This window comes from Drosophila santomea, chromosome 2R (assembly GCF_016746245.2).
Source record: "Drosophila santomea strain STO CAGO 1482 chromosome 2R, Prin_Dsan_1.1, whole genome shotgun sequence".
In the NCBI taxonomy this organism is placed as follows: Eukaryota; Metazoa; Arthropoda; class Insecta; order Diptera; family Drosophilidae; genus Drosophila; species Drosophila santomea.
Window position 1 is genome coordinate 6,129,261 of NC_053017.2, and position 19,978 is coordinate 6,149,238.

Sequence of the window (19,978 nt, forward strand, 5' to 3'; positions counted from 1 at the left end):
ATGTATCGGAAGCCTGGCAACCCTAGGCCATTACCAAGGAGACAAAAAGCACAGAGAAGCGACGCAACCAAAACGAAAGCTCTCAATCCGTAGTCAATTTTCCGGCACAACAGACGCAACATTTGCCAAAAGAGCAACGCGCGAGCTGCGTAGAGCGGAAAAGTAAAGTTCAGTGAAACCAGTACTGGCTAAAAGTTGCAATGAAAATTTAAACAAGCCACTAATAAAACCGAATGCAATCCAATTAACGCAAAATGCTCAATGAAAATGTGAAAAGAAAAGCGCAGAAAGTGTGAGGCCGAACGGAGAAAACTGTTTGGGGAGCAAGAACATTTGTGCAAGAAAGCTAAGTGCAATAAACTGTGAATAATCCCAGAATTAGCGGCCTGTGCATCGAGGCGAAAGTGGGTGGGTGGAAAGTGGGTACGGTTCCATTCTATTGCTGAATGTCCACATTCATATTATGCAAATTAATTTCAATTGGTTTGCACTCTGGACTCTCTGCTGCTGTTCCTGCTGTTGCGGCTGTTGCTGCTGCGGCTGCTGCTGTTTTGTTGCTCTTGGTCACGATAGTAATGTGTAGTATCCGTCGTAGTACTACTACTACTACTGCTACTATCACCGCCACTATCACTATTGCAAACTACAATCCACGTCCTTCCGGTTTTCGTATACACAAATTCGGCAACAGAGTTTTTCCAGCACCATTCCCAGTCCCCTGCGCCTTTCCATTTTCATTTCCGTTTCCCCTAATAACAAGTGTGTGCGTGCCTGGCTTGATTTACCGGCTTTTCCGCGGTTAAAAACTATGAAAATTGTTTCCCAAGAATTTTTAATCATACGAGAACGTAGCTTACAAAAAGGACGAGCTCATGGTAAGCTTTACGTGGAAAAGTAATTAAAAAGCAAGGCAAGGGAGCACATGCTTATGGCAGATAAGGTATCCGGAAACTATCCCGAAGATGCCAATTACAAGTCGTTTAAGTTCACCTTTCGGTGGGTAATTTTTTTAAATAGTTCGCCCAACTTGATTGAAAGTTCAATCTGGCACTTGATCATTGGGATGCCCGACATTTCAGTTAATTGGCGATGCAGTTTCTCAAACTGATTGTGATTGATGCAGTTAGCTAAACAGTTAAAGATGTATCACCAACTTTTCAGTAGTCATCGACATTTGAAAGGCTGACCAGTTTTAACTTGCGCAAAACAATTTAAAAAATAGCAATAGCTGCATACTTGCTCTAAGATACACAGACAGCAAAAAACTTGTCGGAATTATTTAATTTTATATGATCTTACTTTTACTCTTCCTTAACCTTTAAAGGACACACCATTTTAACATTTAAAACGAAAACAGTCCAAAAAGCGACCAATAAAAGCTGGCTTTTAATCAAGACAAAATCTGAGCGCTCCCTTCGCATACGAAATGCAGTGGCCGCGGCTTTAGTGCTGCTTATTAAAAGCCGACTTAAAGTATAAATAAACCCTCCGGTTGACAATAATATCAATTACAATACCGTCGGCCGGCAGAGTCAGCTTCCAACAATGGAAGACCTGCACGAGACTCTCATTAAAATCCTCACAAGCACTAGCACACACAAAGGCGGTTCGGAAAGAAGCCAAAAATACAAAGTTGTAACAGGGCAAGACAACATTTATATAGTGCAGCAGTCAAGTCGGTTGATGATAAAGCTCGGCCACAAAACCTCGTCAGCACAATCACAGCAATTGCTGGTAGTATTCAGACGGGGAATGCACTGAGAACAAATATGAAGCAATGCATGCCATCGAACTGAACGAGCGAACTAATAGAGTCTTTCTTTAATTCTAATCTTCAGTTATTTGCATTCTTGTCCGATATTACGAATATATAAATTTTCCGAAATATGATCAAATGTATTATTTTCTTTCTCTGTGGAACTGAAATGGGAACGGGACAGGGACTGCGATTGGGTTTGAGAATGGTACTGGCAGCAATGGTGGGGAGTTCCGCAATAATGGGGAACCTCTGACAGACCAGACAGCCAGTAGTCCATGTGAGCCGGGACTGTGGCGGTAGTTGCACAATTTTGCACAAAAGCCAAAGCATAATCATGAATAATGAGCGTTTGTGATAAGTGATAAATGCCCAGTGGCAAATGCACAGGGAATTTAAATAAGATGGAAATTGTATTCATCGGGTCGGCCTGGGAAAACTTTTAAAATGGATCGATATTACAAATACATATTTGCATAATGCGATTTTCGGGTCGGATTCAATGTGTCAGTATGGTAATATTGAGGCTCTACCAAATTAAGATTTAATAATTGTATATTGTTAACATTACTTCTCAACGTTGATTTAAGTATATTGTATGTCTTTTATTCATGTAATCATGAATCTTCTGTATTTGACATACTTTGCAACACACTTCGGTACACCTTTTTCCAATCTTGGCTAGGTCCTTTGTTGACTTTGTCGACTTTGCATCGCAGAAACAGGTTCCCATCCCATTTCCCACCGGGCAGCTCTGAGCCTCTGCTTTCTGCTTTTCCTCTGCTTCTCGCCCGACTTTTCAGTTGTCTCAGGCTTTCGCTTCGGTCTTCCAGTCGGGCGATTTGACCACCCCTCGGACTCACAGTATAGTTCGAATCGGGAATCGGTGCGGTTGAGTTCGGTTTGGAAATGCGCGCCAAAGGTGCTGGGCTCAAAAAAACATAGAAATAACAAATCATTTAAAAGCAACGTCTAAGCACATTTAAACGTGTTCAAATTTAAGAAAATGTTCCGGATTCTGTGGAAAAAATTAAATTATATGGGAGTTTTTCTTTGACTCAATATGATTGGTGTTTGCCGCAGTTCTTCTCTCTAGGTTTATTTACGCCGTAGTTTGCCGTCTAGTTTTGTCAACTTAAATTGAAATTAATTTACTTTCTTCGCATACTATCAGCCACATACAGATACATGTATCCGTATCTGTGTGCACATGCCGCTAAGTGAACAGCCTTGTATGCGATCAGATTTGAGCGCAGAGGTCAGCAAATAAACAAATTGTCGCACATTATGGTTTGTTAGACAGCCACGATTCAAATGCAAAATAAGAATAGAATGGGAGAGGGCCCATCATGACTAGAAGTGTGCAAATTCAACAATTCCTGATACCCATCTGGCTATCTGCTGGCATATCAGCGTAAAAGTGCCGCCCTTTCGGGGTTTTCCCCAGACTGCATTCTCAATCACCGAATGCAAATCGCAGCGTGATGAACTCAGTCAAACTATTCTTTTTTATACATATATATTTACATATGTACATATAGCCGCATAGATATTCGTATTTATAGAATGGCGAAAAACGCGATGCCATTTGCATACAAATCACTTGAATACCCGCATTTAGTCGCACAGACGACGGCTGGAATTTCAATAAGTTAAAAGTTTGCAAACTAATCAAAATCACCGCCTCTTCTTCCAGCACTTGACAATTATGTAAAGCTTCTCCCGCCGAAAACAAGTTTGCAAACAACAAAAAATGAATAAACTCGTGGTACCGTAAAACTATCAAAAACTGAAGAACAAGTGGCAACAACCTCACCCAACTCACAGAAGCAACAAACGAAAACTCTCCAAAAGTGCTAGCAATTAAAAATAATTTCTCAGTTCCCTAACGAGCAGAACAGAGGAACACAAAATATAATAAAACAGCCACCGAAACTCGAATGTCGCGCAAAATGTTGCAAGTGCCGGTAGCAACACTTGTGTTGCTGTCTCTGCTGCCGCTGCTGCAGATTGCCGATGTTGCCGCTGCCGCTGCCGCTGCCTCTGCCGCAGATGCAACAGCAGCAACAGCAGCATCCACAACGTCAAGCGGCATCGATGCAAGCCTGAAGAATGCCAAGCTGATTGAGGCCAAAGCGCTGCCCGATTTGGCCATCCTGCAACGCGTTAACCAGGAAGACGAAAAGTGGCAGCAGGTCTACCGGTTCATCGACGATGGCTTTCCCGTCCTCGAGTTGTACGGCTACAAACCGATACCAGGTGAGTTTCCAGCGTGGAAAACTGAAGTTGCATAAAATCATTATGCGATGTTACCATTTGGGGAACTGAACAAATATCATTCATTTATTAATATAAAATGATTTATGAATTTTAGAATCCTTAGAGTATTTAATTTGTGTGCGATATTACTACTTAGAGAACAGAACACATATTATTCATTTGTTATTAACAAATGATTTTTAAATGCTAAATTCTTCGAATATTTAACTATAATTGAGCAAACTACAACAATTTTTTATAATTCACAGTCTTAAAATGTATAAGCCTAGCGGTGCTGTTCAGCAACAAGCCATTCGTAAACATGGCGATGGCCCATCCTAGTCTTAGCACATCTAAAATGTGTCCCCGGTCCAGGCGAAAGGCATTCATGTCACTTTTATCAACAGTAGCTATCACAACGTGCTTGTAAAGCCATAGCATTTGTGTCTGAGAAATAAATTGTCAATGCACATTTTATCTTGTTGATAAGAAGAATTTAAAAGTTCTTGCTCACCTGTCGCTGAGGTCTGAAACTCGCTTCAAATTGACCAAATGTTTTCTCCATGGAACTAATAGTCACATTTATATGGAGCAGGGCTACCGGATATAAGATTGCCCTTAGCAGAGACTCCCCAAAAAGTATGGCTGATTGTTGATCGTAAAGTATCAAGTGGAAGTTGGCTATGAAAAGGAAAAAGTTCTGCACTAAAGCCGTCCACACAAAAGGCCTGGCCAAACGGTCGAACGTGTACCTAAGTCTGATGAGGTGTCTGTAGAAGACGAGGAGCTGGAAAGACTTTCTTCGATTGTGGTGCACTTTGATGTCGTAGCAGGCATAAAGTATCATGATGCCCAAGTAGACAACTAATGATAATAGGAGAGGCTGAATGCAGATAAAGATTACTTCAGATAGTCCCATTAATATCTCAACATTTTGGTTATAGCCCAGAACCATTATTTGGTTTCTTAGCATGGGCGCGCGAGAAGCGATAACTGCTCTATAGGCTTGGATGCCAAATAGAAGCCAGTTAATTCTCGGCACCCTTCCGCAAATTCTCTCGTAGCTATAATAGACTGTTATAAATTGATTCAGAACCTGTCGCATTAGCTTACGATGATGCCTGTAATTGGGATGTAATTATTAAAACAATAACACATTTCGAAGTGAGTCCATTACAATTATAAAATTATAATATGTCGTTGCAGAGCTTCACAAGCCCTTATAAATAAGTTCAGTGTCTCTTTTGCAGTTGTAAGAACTTCAAGTAAACTTCAACGTAAAACTCTACCTGTAGTGATAGGCAATTCCCGTGCTTATTAATACATTCTGATATTTGGCAACTGTCAGTCCTATTGTGTATATGAGCTGCAGTGGCTTCTCACTCCCAGGCGTTAGATCCGTCAGTCCCTCGCGAAACTGCAGCAACCAGAATACAAAGTGCATCAGGAAGGTTATCAGCAGATACGGCCTCAGCCAGAATCTCTGCACCGCCCCCACCAGAAAATCAATCTTCCGGTTCACTATGAATACCCGCCTGCCTTCGACGTATTTGTAGATGTTGCAACCCGAAAGCGTTGTCAGCACTTGCAGCAGCTGCAGAACGCTCTTGAGGCAGGACATGGCGCAACTAACTTCCAGACAGCCTGGGAAACTCCGAAAGTAGCAAAATGGAAGTGCGTGACGTTGACAAATTACTTCGTTCAGCTGTCAAAATGTTGATCATAAACAAAAGCAAGGGACAACGCGATACGCGAGTAACGTCGACTATCAAATACCCATTACTCAGTCAAAATTCGGGGCGGAGAAGCTAAGGACCGGCACGCTGAGCTAGCACACAAGTCATTACAATTTTTAAATGAATTTATTTAATTTACATTTATACAAAATTATGGATCAAGCATGACCTAGACAGATTTTGCAGTTTCTACTTAATAAGAATGTTGTATACTTCATAGGGTCTGAAACACTTTCTTTTACCGGTTACATAATTTTTAACGTTTTTAATATATACCATTTTACTCATTTCCATTTGGGTTGGTATATGGAAAACAAAAAACACAAAATGAGAAAAACACAACAGAGATTAAAGTTTGTAACTATCGACAAAAAGTTAAAAAACATCGTATAGAAGCATTTTTATTATCTAGAAAAAAAAGGGGAAAAACTTTGAAAAGGCGAATGCGAAATAAATTTTAAATGCTGTAAAAGAAAATTAAAATGGACAAATTCATAAATATTGATATTAAACTTTCGCTATAAAAAAAAAGAATTACCTAATTAATCCAAAATTGCAAGTCATGTAAATATATCACACATAAAGTATAAACAAGAGAGAACGCTATAGTCGAATATCTCGACTATCAAATATCCATTACTAAGCTAGTGGGATTACAATGAAGACATTTTTACATTATTGGCAAACTCTAGCCTCTATAGTTTGCTATAGTTTTCTAGTAAAGATTAGACAAGCAGACTCACAAACCGCTTAAAAATGCCACTCTCACACAAAAATGCTTAGATGTAAAATTGCTGTATGATTTTTAAGCTTGGAATCCCATATAAGTAAATACTAGACAAGTAATTAAGAATCATTGAAAATAGCTATTTGACAACATAACAGTCCACAACGCCTATGTCATACTAATTACAAGTTAATTAAATCCACGAATTTCGGCAAAAAAAACACACCTACCCACCAAAAAATATAAAAAGTTATGTAACCCGCGGCAGAGCCCATAGTTAATTACTTGATTAGCATGCAGACAGGTGGGGGATTCAGGTGTGGTGAGCGCAGCACTTAGCCGTAAATGAAACGAAAACAGTTTACATTTTTAAGCGAGCAATTCCCAGGGTACCTTGGTAACTCTCATTCTCCTTTGCATGTGCGATTCCGGTGGACATGTTCCGGACAGACCTGCCGTACACGTTGATTGTGCCCAAAATCGATGTACGGAGCATTGAGAAACCGCGGCTGAAGGAGTTCATGTTGGAGCATGTGGTGCCTGGGAAAATCTTCGACAGCTACAATGGCAATGGGAACAGCAAGGAGGAGGAGGAGTCCTTCGGCAATGGGAACGGACACAAAATCGTTTTCCGTAAATTGGAAAAATCCCACAACAATGTTTGGCTACTCAATGGCCAGCAAATACTCCACAAGCTGCGTATCAATGAGAACCTGATGGCCATTGCAATTGATGGTTATTTGGGCGATAGGAAGTCGCCCTACTCCAAGCGCAATATCCAGGAAACGAACAAGTGAGTAAGGCCACCGGCACCCTCTCCATCACAGTGGGCTGAAGCTGTGCCATAAATGTGTGCATTTTGTAATGGATTTATTAGTTTAAACTTTAAAGTACAAATAAATATATAGCGGCAGCATTTCAGAAAGCTTTAGCTACCACGAATAGTATTGAGTTGTTATATTATTTTTTTATTGCAATTGTTTTAACGTATCCTTTTTAGGGCTTATGCAGAACCACTGTAGTGCACTTCTGCTGAGCTCCTAGTCCTAGTTTGTTTGCGGTCAAAAGTGCACTCATGCGAAATTTATCAGGAGGCAAACAAAGTTTTCGCTGGTCCAACTTTCGCACACACACTCTCGAACTTTTGAGGGTTTCCTCTTCCGCAATGCTAACCGAGGCCATCTCAATCTCGATCTGTGGTCCTACTTCCACCACATTCCCATAATCATCCACTGAATATTCGTGGCACATAGACATAGACCGACGAATCGGTAATCGGTCGATGCCTTTCCATTGAAGAAAATCCCAAATATTTATCTTATGAGTTTAGAAAATGTTGACTTTCCGGAAGTAAAACAGACATTATGCTATAATACCAGAAACTTAGTAAGACTAAGATGTAATTTAAGATGTGATGACCATTTTTCCCTGTGCATCATGCAGCCGCTACAACGACCCTCAGCCACTGGAGCAGCCGAACATTACGAATGCACATGCAAAGGTGGAGCCCGTTATCAAGGAATCGAAGGCCAGTCCGCTAATGTCCTTTTTGGCAAACATGAAGACCGGCACCAAAGTGTTTCAGCACTTCCTCTCCAAGAGCAATCTGACCCGCATCATGGACGACAACGCGTATACGGTGCTGATTCCGTCGGACAACGCCTTCCAGCGCTGGCACCCCATCGATTGGGGATTCTATCCGTTCTCCGTGCCGGAGTTCACCGAGTCGGTGCTTAGGAACCATTTCCTGCCCATGCAGCGACCCCTGCGGCTGGCCGATGTTCGGAATATGGACGAGGTCGTCGTGACCACCATGGGTGGCGAGGATGTCGTCTTCCACGGCCAACGTAAGTGGCTCCCATAAATAATATTCCCAAATTCAATTTATGACAACGGTATGTGGCCCTTCCCTCGATCGATAGCCACCCCCACGGTGAATAATGTGAGCATTATGTCCGACTACAACCTCTCCAATGGCAATCAGGTGTTCATTATCTCCGAGGTGCTCTTCGTCACCGAAGCTGTCGTCTCCAAATTGCACCAGGTAAGCTGATTATGCCTAGTACACATTGACGAAAACGCTTTTCCATGGACAAATGATTCAAATGATTCAGCTCAGCATATTTGATAACCACATATTATATTTTGCTTATTCCATTTCCAATAGATGCACAAAGACAAGGAGACACCTCCGTTGCTGGCATTCCCCTGGTTTGGAGCACAGTTCCTTTCCCATTCATTTTTGGCCTTGGAGAGAGATCCCCGATTTACCCAGATTACCAGGTAGAGATCCGAATTTGGAATTAAGAAATTAAATAACAAAATGCTCTTCAAACAGATATCTGAACAGTGCCGAGATAGCCCCCCACATTTCCGGAGCCAATTACACGTTCTTTGTGCCAGAGGATAGGGCCTTCGAAAAGCTAGGATTCGACAAGCTGTCAGATGAGGTCATGGTGAGTGCTGAATATATCCTCCACAGTTGAGTAGGGATAACGACATACTTCTAGGCCTCACAACGCGGCGTTAAAATGTTGCTGAACCACTTCGTTAAAGGACGACTGTATAACCGTGATCTGCGCGACAATGAGGTTTTCGAGACGATCGGCGGAGGCCACATAAAGATCACCCGTAACCCGGGTAGCAACTATACCAGCGTTAATAATGCCCAGATTACGGAAAGTGAGGTGTTCGTATACAACTTGGGCACCATGTACTACCTGGATGACATCCTGTACTCGCACATGCTTCGCGACTTCGTGAGCAAGTCCACCAAGACGAGATCCAATCGGCACGGCAGCGATTCCGGCGGAGGATCACGGAGCACCTCGCGGCCCAGCGACGTGGAGATCGTGCCCAACGAGTTCGAGGGGGAGCACAATGGCGGGGACTATGCCATCCACGGGGATGACGAGGACTTTGAGGATGAGATTATCACGCCCAAGGCGCTGCCCGTCCAGATCTATGAGTTACCCAAGTAGAGAGCGGGATCTTGATAGCTGGGTTAGTGTCAGAATAAATATATCGCGAGTGTAAATGCGAAAATATTACAGGCGACACTTTGAAATTGTTTTGGGATCCCTCAATCGGGTTTCGAATCTTTTATCAGTATATATTTCCAAAGTAGAAGACATTCCAGGCCCTTCGACAATATGTTTATTGTCGCTTATTTTATTTTGGCAATTAATTAGCAATATGTATATTATTTTTTTGCAATTGATCTGGGTTAGAGGAACGAATGTAAGAGGGAGGCGAGCGCTTAAAGCGTTTTTGTATAGTTCTGGGCTAATTTTGTAACACATTTCTCTAGTTTAGTTCTTAGTTCTTCATGTATATTTTAAGTTTAGCATTGAACGAGGCGGTGAAACGAAGTATACTACAAAATCAACATCAAGCGAAACAGCAACAGCAGCGACCACAGCAAATATATAAAATCTAATCCTAAAGAACTTATCAGCGATTTAGACAAAGCTTGTAGACATAGCGAGCAATTGCAACCAAACAAATTACTACAAATATTTAAAGAGTAAACGAGTAAGAATAAATCATTCCCGTAATATTGGATTTAGAAGCGAAATTTCAAGAAATATAAACATATACGTATACTATGCAATTTAGCGCTCATCAGTGTTTATGCTTTTTTGAGTCTATCCATATGAGGGAGCATAGCGAAAACATATCGGCTAAATCGGCGATTCGAGCCTCGAGCGACCAAGGAGAAAATCCTCGGAGGGCATTGGCAGCGGACGGGAGCGAGGCAAGATATATCTATAAAAACGAGTATATTACGAACAGATATTGTATTTTTTAATTTAAAGGTATTGATATTTAATGTATCTGTGTATATGAACAACAAAGCAATGAGAACGAAGCATCCAATTTTATAATAGTTTGTTAAAATAAAAACAAAAATCTTCCAGGAAAACAACTACAGCCGTGGATTTAATTTCGTTGAACTATTTTATTATGAATTAGTTAAACTCAATACAAATGTAAGTATGATTATATTTATGTACCGATTTGGAGTATTGTAAAGGGTGTTTTTTTTAGAGGTATAGAACTTTAAGTTGGCATTACTGTTCAAGATGGCGACCGATTTAACAGCTGTCAAGTGATTTATTCTCAGTTTGGTTTGGCAATTCGTCATGCGTGCTTACAAAATCCAACTCGTGCAAGAATTGAAACCAAACGATCATCAAGCAAGGCGTAGATTCGTCGAATGGGCCCAAAACGAGATTGCTGTTGTTCCCGATTTTTCATAAGCCTCCAAGATCTTGTGATTTAACACCGCTAGACTACTTTTTGTGGGGCTATGTAAAGTCATTGGTCTATGCGGATAAGCCACAAACGCTAAACCATTTGGAAGACAACATTCGCCGTGTTATTGCCGATATACGGCCAAATGTTGGAAAAAGTCATTGCAAATTGGACGTCCAGATTGGACTACATCCGAGCCAGCCGTGGCGGTCATATGCCAGAAATCATATTTAAAATGTAATGCCACAAGATTATCTTTCATGTCAATAAAATTCATGTCAATCGAATAATCCATCGTTGTTTTATTGCAATTTAAAGTTCTATACCTCTAAAAAAAACACCCTATATATGCGCTTGTATATATATGCATGTAAATAATACCTGTAACACTAATTGACTTAAACAATAGTATTCTAATGGAGAGCTTGTACAATAGCTGGCTTAATATTAATTATTATTTCGGATTAAAGCCATAACTTAACATACTCAAACGAAGCAGGTGCATGTGCCAAATGCCAATGGGAAATGGAAATTTGAGTAGGCAGTGGAAAAGTAATGGAACTATCATATCAAATGCAAGTGCATATTGCTTAATGTGGTTACGGAGAGTGATATGATGTGGCTCTTAGGTTACCTACAACTCGACATGACACACAAAAATTCTCGTTTCAACTACAACTACAGAGTGCAACATAATAATATACCATCTAGAGCTTTGGCTGGTTACACAAAGTCACCCAATTCTATAGTAATATCAAATTCTACAATGTTTAAGTGTATATCTTTTTGATTTCTAAAATGAATTTTCAATCGTTTTGCTGTTATTGTGGTTTGAGATCCCATTTTAAAGAGCAGCGTTGTAATTAGAAATTGTGTAATGTAAAAGGTTCCTGTCCCTGGAGACATTAAATCTTACGAAAATTACATGTAATAGCGAATTGAAAACTCAAGTAAAAACTACTCTTCTTATAATAAACTGGTATCACTTTTGATTATAAATATAAAATCCAGCTTATTTTTAATATAAAATCTTACAAGCCGTACAAAATTGTAGAGTTTCAGAGAAGTTTAACTACACACTTAAACATTTCAACTACAACGTTGATCTGCCAGAACCAACTTATTTTATTCATTTTTAATCATTGTGCTCGTTCAGATTATTGCTGTTGGTAGTGCATGGAGGGTTGTTTTGACTGCTGGTTGTCTCAGTCTCGTTATCACTTAAGCAGACAGGATCTACAACTTCGATATCCACTTCAGGAAGTGCTAATTCAGCTACCGCTCCCCCAACAGCTCCCTCGAGCTCATCGGCAGCGGTAGGCTTCGGCTTGAAGGTGTTGTTGTCAACATTAAGTTTGTAGTTCTTGTAGGGATCTGGGGATCCAGGAGGCTTAAGCTGCTGCGATTGCTGTTGAGCTTGGGTTCCTTGCCGCTGAAGTCGCCTCTGCTGATTGCTAAAAGTGGGACTTTCTGATCTAGCCCGTTGCAGCATAGGACGCTGCTGATGATAGGTGGAATTCGGATCGTAGTCGCGGGATCTCCCGAATTCAAAACCATTCTGCCACTGAACGTGCACATTCTCGTAGGAAGGATCCTCGTACTGATAGTTTCCAGCCACCCGATTGGGGTTTCTTTTTTCAGCTCCGTTCCTCAGCCGACTTAAAGTGCTGTGTAATGGGCGAGCTGATGCATTCGTGTCTCTTCGTAGTGTAGAAGCTGCTCCGGCTGCTGCACAAGCTCCAGCGCAGGAACTCTGGAAGCGCACCATATCCTGGGGAAGACCACTTAAACGGGGTGTGCCATACGGATTTGACATCTGAGATGCCACTGAAGCAGTATCGCAACTCACGCAGTCACGGGAAAACATGAAGTTGAAGTCGATTACCTAATATGGATGTAGATTGTGAAATTCGTTTAAGTGAAGTGAAGATAAAAATAACGAAGGGTTTCTACCTTGCAATCGGGTCCCTGGCCAATCCACAGTGGCAGCCATTTGTTTACTAGCAGCCATTGCAAACTGGACTTGGAGATCCGATTTAAAGTCCCATTGCCATTGGTATCTCCGGAAGAGCTCGAGCGTGCTGCTGCTGTAGAAGTTTTCTTCGCCAAGGTTACACTCTTTCCCGATCCAGTGGATGTAGTTTTATCCAAAATTGGAGATGCGGCCGTGGAGGATCCTCCCGACTCCTTAGCTGGCTTGCTGGCTGATTTCACTTTCGGAATGGCACCTGTTGTCCGATTGGTATTGATATTGGATGAGCTTGGAATACTATCCGCCGCCGAATGATCCTCAACATTGGCTATTGCTGATCCAGCTGCCCCAGCGGATAAGGATCGCGTTGCTCGCTCCATGGACACATTTGGCGTTAATGGAGAATTATGGGCAGCCATGGCAGCTGCTGCCGCTCCAGTCGTTTTGTAAATATTAGTCATGCTCTGTGAGTTCTCACCATGTAGGCAGCTGAAGAAACTAGAGGCACTGTTTTTCACAGGAACCTTTACATTCGCGTACTCTACTGGAACAGTGGATCCAGCTCCTGTCATATAACCTTGACAATTTGGAACATTGCAGGTGCCACTTGCAGCTACGCCAGGGGCTGCTGCTCCTGATCCATTGGCGTTCAATCGAATGTGGCCCACAGTTCCGAAGTGCGAGTGCCCCAATACCGCGTAATGTCCCCCCAAGTTATAGTGGTCAATGTTGCCGCATGACGAGCTAAGGTGCCTCTCAATTCTTCCGATCCCATGACCCAAAACATCGAGACGTGTATAGAGCGGTACTCGATTAGCCGCGGATGTACGGTAAAGTGGCTCATCTCGAATCTGCTCGTAGATGTTCTCGTATCGCATTGTTCCCGCTCCGGCGTAAGGCAAATTGTAGCCATCCGTGGACTCCGTGTCGTCAAAACTGCGCTGACGTTGACAGTTGGATCGACTGTTCGTATAAAGTGGAGTACAGCGAAGACCGCTTCCACATCGATTTCCTAGAGTTCAAAATAAAGAGTTTAATATAAATTCATTAGTTATACCAACAGTTAGGAACTGCGTTTAAATAAAATGATAGAAACTAATAATTGATTTGTACTTTCAATGGCTTTTGCTTCCTATTCGACAACATTAAAAAAAGATGTTTGCTTAAATAATTCATGAAAAAGAAGGCAACCTAATACAGACAAAGTTATATAGCTCAAACAACAGGTAGAAAAGAGTTGCAGTTTGAATCCAAGTTTTGTTGGTAAGAACATTTCAAACTTAAAAGTGCCAATAGGCAAACGTAAACTGCCTTCTGCTTGATATTATTCTCAATTCTCACCATTCTGCATATCTATCCTAAAGTTGCGTCTGTATCCAAGGCCAGATCTCACGGCTCTGGGAACATCATATGCAGAGCAGACTCCGCCGGCGGCAGATCGATCGTACAAATCATTCCTATAGTTATTCATGGGAAGTATGCGTTGAGGTTGTTGTGGCTGTGCTTGCTGCTGCTGCTGTTGTTGTTGTGGTGGTGCTGGAGCTGGTGCTGTTGGTGGTTGCGGATTATTATTGGCATTAGGTTCAGTGGGAGCTGGTAGTTGTTGTTGCGGAATTTCCTCGGCATTTGCAGGGGCATTGGCATTGACATTGGCGATGGCTGCAGCTTGATTGCTGTTGCTGTTGTTGCTGGGCTGTCCAATTGGCGCGTAGATGTTCTCGTAGTGCGGATGATTTGGCTGGGGAGCTTGAGCCGGCGCAGCTGGAGCTGCAACAGCTGCAACCCCTCCAACCGGCGCAAGATTACCGTAGATGGCACCACCAATGGCGCCCTCCATCGTGCCCTCTGCCTGGCTATTCTCATCATCCAGCAGTGCGATGGCCAACGAAGCAGCTTGGCTGTAAGGAATCATGAACGATAATTATAATTTATTTTGGCACCAATGCTTCCATTGACTTACCGGGCCAATGCACCCTGCTCTTCCATTCACATGGGCTTATCGATCATACACACGCCCGCATAGCTGCGTCCGATGGTCATCAAAGCAGGCAGTATTCTCCAACTGTCCGAGTCCGGGCAGTAGACCTCCACAGAAGCAAGGTTTGAGGTACCATCATCGCCCCCGACCACATACAGCAGGCCATCGTGGGCCACCACTCCCGCATTCCGCCGGCAATATGACATATCTGCCACCGAACGCCAGGTGTTCGTTTCACAATCGTAGGCTTCAACGGATCTTCTGACCATGGGACCATCGTGGCCGCCAACGGCATACAGGATATTGTTCAGAACTCCCACTCCTGCGCCACTCCTCCGCGAACTCATTTCCGCCACAGCGACCCATGTGTCCGTACCCGAATTATAGCGCTCCACTGAAGATAGGCACTGGCGAGTAAAGCCATCGTACCCGCCCACGGCATATAGGAGTCCGTGGACGACGCCCACGCCCACAGAACTGCGTCGCGTCGACATGGAGGCGATAAACCGCCAAATGTCAGTCTTGGGATCATACATCTCAGCACTCGACAGACCCGTTGTGCCGTCGAATCCGCCCACGGCGTATATGCAACCATTAAGTACAGCTACTCCCAAGGTAGACCGCCTGGCCTCCATGTTGCTGCAGTTTGCCCACTGATCCGTGGCCGGATCGTAGACATCTACGGTGCGCACACGCAGGGATCCATTGAAACCTCCAACAGCATAAACCTTGTCAGCCAGGACACTTAGGCCGGAGCGGCATCTGCGGTTGGGCATTTCGGCAGCCTGGTACCACTTTTCCTCTCGCAGATCGTACCATTCCACTGATCGTATAGCCTTGGGTGCTTGTCCTCCAATGACGAGCAGAATCTTGGGCATTCCCACCGGCTTCCTGGGCACCGTTCTAGCGGACTTCGTCTCAGTAGGCAGTAGATGGTAGGTCAAGGCCTCAATGATGAGATTCTTGCACACGATATTGCCCTCGAGGAGGACCTCCTTGTCCACGCACTGGGTGATGTACTCCTTGGAAAGAAACGGCAGACGCACATGCTCCATGAGCAACGAGGTGAACTGCTCCCGCATCGGAACATCGTAGCGCAGCCAGGCGATGACGCACTCGTAAACGCGCTCCTCATTTGGAACCGAAATCCGATCGTTGCCAATCAGGCTGATGACCTGCTCGTGCGAGAGGTTCAGAAACTCATCGAACTGGATCACCTCGCTGCAAGTAAACCAAACACAAGTAGTCAGTACTGGGGCGCACGGAACGAGCGGAGTGAGCATAGTAACTTGAATTAATCGCAACCGGTTCATTGGTTTATATTGCACATTTGCTTTCGATTTTCCGTCTGGTTACAGTTATATTATTTTAATAATTAACTTAATTTGTTTCTGACTGATGAAACCAATGTGAACCTAAATAGTTCTGAAGCTTTGGTTATTACTGGATCTATTTCAGTATTTGTATTCGAAAATAAAATGAATATAAGAATAAAAACGTGATCTTCTGGAAGCCCAAAAATTACCTCTATCAGTAGATGCTAGGAGACAACAATACGTGACTGTCGCCAATTTTGTAGATTTTTTGTTAATAAGTGAATCAGAAAGCAAAGTTGAACTATTTAAATTTGTATGCGTTCCAACACACCTATAAACGCATTCAATCGTTTTAAAATATAATAAAAAAAAACTGTTGTCGAGCCTGAAGCACTTAAACTTGGTACACGTTATTAACCTGTGTTTTAATTCAAATAACTTCGAGCATAACTAAACCTTTTTAATTGAAATTGTTGTACGACACCTTTCCATCCTAAATAGCGGGATATGCACTTTGAATAAATAATAAATGCATAAGCACTTCACTGGAATATAAGTGGATAATACACATATCCACACATATAGAACTAACTAAATTGAGTTTTCCCAGTAGATTTACTCGAAAAGTAAACAGTGAACAGATACAGAAATGGATTCCTATCTGTAAACAGGCAAATCAAAACACTTTTATATTCGTCTGCCCCTAGTGCGTCATCGCAATCTCGACACTCACTTGAAATGCTGTTCGATGTAGGTCTCAGCGTAATTGAGAAGTTCCACGCAGGCATGAAGATCGGCGAACTCCCGGATGCCGAGGCAATTACTCGCGTCCAACTGGGTTTGCAGGAAGTCGCAGCAGGCATCTCGCACATCTGTGAGTTGGAGCAGGTTGGCGGCGGTCAAGAGGACCTGCACGTTATCCTCGTTCACCTCCACCGTGGCAGTGTATACGTAGTCGATGAGCAGCTCCAAGGCCCGGGCATCGACACTCTGGAGCGTGATCCTGGCCTGCCGCGACTCCTCGAAGCTGGTGAACATCGCGTAAAAGTACGGACTGCAGGAGGCCAGCACCATGCGGTGGGCGTGGATCTCCACATCGTCGGCCACCAGTATGACATCACAGAGCTGTTTTTGCCTGAAAGAGGTAGAAATACGTATATATATATAAGGTGCAATAAATTTTTTTTCTTGTGCGCAGTAATTTTATTAGTTACCGTCATGTATCGACAATATTGAGACTCTGAAATCGATTGCAAACATTGCAAATTCCACTAGCATGGCTTCGTTTTGATTGCCAAATAAACAATTTAAAAGCGGGCTAAATATCTTCAAGGCTTGATATATTTGTAAATAAAAGTGTTTTTTTCGAAAGGAAAATGTTTTGTTTTGTAAAAAAGAGACGGGAATAATTTTAGCTTTGCAAATTATGGCGCCATTAACTCTTGATGACCACTCGAAATCTTAGTCTTTTGCCTTTAAAATCGTAGGTGTCATAATTATGAAGCAAAAAAAAAAATGTTTTCTTTAGAACCTAATACAATTTTCGTAATTTATGAGCCTTTGGAAATCAGTTCCCAACAAACAATACAGATTACAACGCTCGGCTTACTTTTTGGGTTACACCACATTCACTTTCGCGCCGAATCCGATTGGGCTGAAAAAACTCGTTTTATGTAAGCTGCCAATAAATTTTCCATGCGGCCAGTAGTTTTCCAACAAATAACCAAATGCGGAAGCGGAATCGAAATAAAATTCGAAAACGAATATCATTTTTGCCGCACCAAGTTCAAGGTCGTGGCCCAATGCGAAACCCGAAGGCGTAAGAAACTCATCATAATAAAACCTAGACAATAATTAATGCGAATGGCCGTACGACAAAAGCGTCGGCAAATATACATATAAAGTGTGCAAACACAAATATTAGCAACGGCCAGATAAACAAAGCGAACTGCGCAAATATGCGAGTGACGATCGTCTGACATTTTCAGAGATTTTATTTTCGCATCTTGGCCCAAATCTTAAAACTCGAGAGGCACTCGGTCCACCTGTCCCCGTCCAACATGTAGGGATTGAATTATGCCCCTTTGTCCGGGAACAGAGGAGGTGGGTTTAATATAGAATGTAGTTAGCACAGTTCTATTTATATTACTTTGAGGTAGGTCATCAAAAACTTTATCATATTTTGCAAAGGAAAGTTTATGTTAATTGTTAATTATGTTATCTGATGTTATGCTGATCTGATCAGCTTGTTTCGACAAGGAAATAATGACTGGGTGCTGAGTGCTAACTATTCCATAGAATATGAACTATTCAACGCTCTACCTATGGCATTCTTATTGGAAACCTCCACAGGTGAGAATAAAGATATATTATATTATATTATATATTATAATGATCTCGAATTTGTAGCGTGTATTCTTTAGCTAAGTATAGTGCAATATATTCTGTATCCAGGGATCCTGCACTAAGGTCCTGACAAACCCTGGCTCCTGCTTTTGCGAAACGACTTTATCATATAGGTTTACGAACTTATCCTGGGCAGGACCTCGAGCTATCCTTACTTTCTCATCTCGTTCATGGCGTCAAAGGACCGCGCCGTGTGCTGCTCGTTGCTGTACTGCCCCACCGTGCCACGCTCTTTGCCATTTGGCCGCTGGACATGCTTTTGGGAGCTCTCGTCCAGGGAGTTCTGGCTGGCGTAGCGCAGGAGGCAGCTGCCCCGCTCCAGGCCACTTCCTTCGGCGGCGGGATTCTGGTGCTGCTGCTGTTGCTGCTGCAGCAGGCGGTTGCGCTGCTGCATGGCTGCCACGCCCACTGCTGCTCCTAGTCCGGGCGGTGGCGCCACGAACTCCGCCCCCGCTCCACCTTCGTTCTGTGCTTGTTGTTGTGGGTTCTGGCCCTGTTGTTGCTGTTGCTGCTGCTGGTTGTTGTTGCTGTTGCCATTGCTTAGGTTGCTCATAATACCGATCGTGTATTTGGTTAGCAGCGCACTCAGAGCTATCATCCGAAAACGGATCGGAGTCGGAAGTCAGAGCGAATCGAAGGTGCCTCGCCTGGTCGGAAAAAACAAACCGAGCTGGTGAAAAATTGTACACTTTTTGGACGCGAACAGAGCAGTGTGACCAGTATCGGGTTGGCCGCAAATTACCCCTAGCGATGAGTACTCATCGATGCCCCGATAGGCATTTTTAACATGTTCCAACTGTGCTGCTTGCTTACAACTTTTAAAATAATTAGAAACTCATTTATTTTTTGAAATTCTTAACTGGCACTGTGCTGTGTTACTTTCAATTACATTTTAAACCTCTTTACCCTTTTAATTTGTATTTATACGCAAATTTCAAAAGTAGTGCACACTGAATGTTAAATTGGCTTCCAACAGGACACAGATTACGAAAATAACAGAATAAATTTCTAAGGAATTAATTTTCAAAACACAAGGTTATAAATAATCCTCTTTTATGAAAAATGCACTTCTTTCCCTTTGAAAATTTGTTTTTTAAACAAATGGAAATTGCCATGGTATTGAAATATTATAAAAAACACTTTCTTAAATGGCTGTGCTCTGTATGTATGTAGTTTCACAGCCCTGATTTAAAACACACTTTAATTTTTGCTAATATCTTGTTCAACTTTATTTGTTTGGCTTTCTTTTTTCGATTTTGTTTTTGAATATTGATACTCATGCTCATCAACATTTTGGATATGTAAAATACATTAAATAGGTTGGGAAACTACTGCTTATTGAATGTTTACGAATAACAGCAACCACCTAGTTAGGAATACACGATTTATAATTCATTATATTTAATATAGCTACGGCTTATGCGAAAATTGGTAATATTTACACGCGTACAACTGACAGTTTTGTAAAAACAAAGCACTCGCTTGGGAACGAAGTCACTTCGAATAAATAAATAAAATATATTTATAAATAGGTGAAAATTACATTTGGAAATTTGGCTAATGAGAGAGTT

The 19,978-nt window shown here is 42.3% G+C and overlaps 3 protein-coding genes across 8 annotated transcripts; 1 reads left to right on the plus strand and 2 right to left on the minus strand.

The window, feature by feature from the left end:
* Positions 1 to 94: 94 nt before the first annotated feature.
* On the plus strand, positions 95 to 10,406 carry LOC120447047. 5 transcript variants are annotated; one of them, XM_039628415.1, is made up of 8 exons: positions 95 to 162; positions 3,473 to 4,015; positions 6,929 to 7,271; positions 7,922 to 8,325; positions 8,401 to 8,522; positions 8,646 to 8,761; positions 8,817 to 8,934; positions 8,989 to 10,406. In XM_039628415.1, the coding sequence occupies exons 2-8, from the start codon at positions 3,697 to 3,699 to the stop codon at positions 9,457 to 9,459; spliced, it is 1,893 nt and encodes a 630-aa protein (XP_039484349.1). In that variant the 5' UTR covers positions 95 to 162; positions 3,473 to 3,696; the 3' UTR covers positions 9,460 to 10,406. The 5 variants fall into 5 exon arrangements, with proteins under 5 accessions (XP_039484349.1, XP_039484347.1, XP_039484348.1 ...); XM_039628413.1 differs by having other exon boundaries at positions 101 to 162; positions 3,453 to 4,015; XM_039628414.1 differs by lacking the exon at positions 95 to 162 and adding an exon at positions 291 to 408 and having other exon boundaries at positions 3,453 to 4,015.
* LOC120447048 lies at positions 4,228 to 6,162 on the minus strand. Of its 2 annotated transcripts, none has more exons than XM_039628416.2 (3): positions 5,305 to 6,157; positions 4,530 to 5,136; positions 4,228 to 4,462 (listed from the first exon to the last, which is right to left on the minus strand). In XM_039628416.2, the coding sequence occupies exons 1-3, from the start codon at positions 5,634 to 5,636 to the stop codon at positions 4,259 to 4,261; spliced, it is 1,143 nt and encodes a 380-aa protein (XP_039484350.1). In that variant the 5' UTR covers positions 5,637 to 6,157; the 3' UTR covers positions 4,228 to 4,258. The 2 variants fall into 2 exon arrangements, with proteins under 2 accessions (XP_039484350.1, XP_039484351.1); XM_039628417.2 differs by lacking the exon at positions 4,228 to 4,462 and having other exon boundaries at positions 4,562 to 4,696; positions 4,768 to 5,136; positions 5,305 to 6,162.
* Positions 10,407 to 11,066: 660 nt separating the features above from the next.
* Positions 11,067 to 19,129, minus strand: LOC120447046 (ring canal kelch protein). Its single transcript, XM_039628409.2, has 6 exons — positions 18,563 to 19,129; positions 16,735 to 17,136; positions 14,668 to 15,906; positions 14,049 to 14,605; positions 12,689 to 13,719; positions 11,067 to 12,620 (listed from the first exon to the last, which is right to left on the minus strand). Exons 1-6 carry the CDS (start codon positions 19,003 to 19,005, stop codon positions 11,871 to 11,873), a joined length of 4,422 nt encoding a protein of 1,473 aa, XP_039484343.1. The 5' UTR covers positions 19,006 to 19,129; the 3' UTR covers positions 11,067 to 11,870.
* Positions 19,130 to 19,978: the final 849 nt, after the last annotated feature.

Bases quoted from the DNA above. Each gene is read 5' to 3' on its own strand.
- LOC120447047 (XM_039628415.1), top strand. From the start codon at position 3,697: ATGTCGCGCAAAATGTTGCAAGTGCCGGTAGCAACACTTGTGTTGCTG. The intron at 8,523-8,645 runs GTAAGCTGATTA...CATTTCCAATAG, and splicing joins TCGTCTCCAAATTGCACCAG to ATGCACAAAGACAAGGAGAC. The intron at 8,935-8,988 runs GTGAGTGCTGAA...ACATACTTCTAG, and splicing joins AGCTGTCAGATGAGGTCATG to GCCTCACAACGCGGCGTTAA.
- LOC120447048 (XM_039628416.2), bottom strand. From the start codon at position 5,636: ATGTCCTGCCTCAAGAGCGTTCTGCAGCTGCTGCAAGTGCTGACAACG. The intron at 5,137-5,304 runs GTAGAGTTTTAC...TCCCAATTACAG, and splicing joins GGAATTGCCTATCACTACAG to GCATCATCGTAAGCTAATGC. The intron at 4,463-4,529 runs GTGAGCAAGAAC...TTTATTTCTCAG, and splicing joins GTTTCAGACCTCAGCGACAG to ACACAAATGCTATGGCTTTA.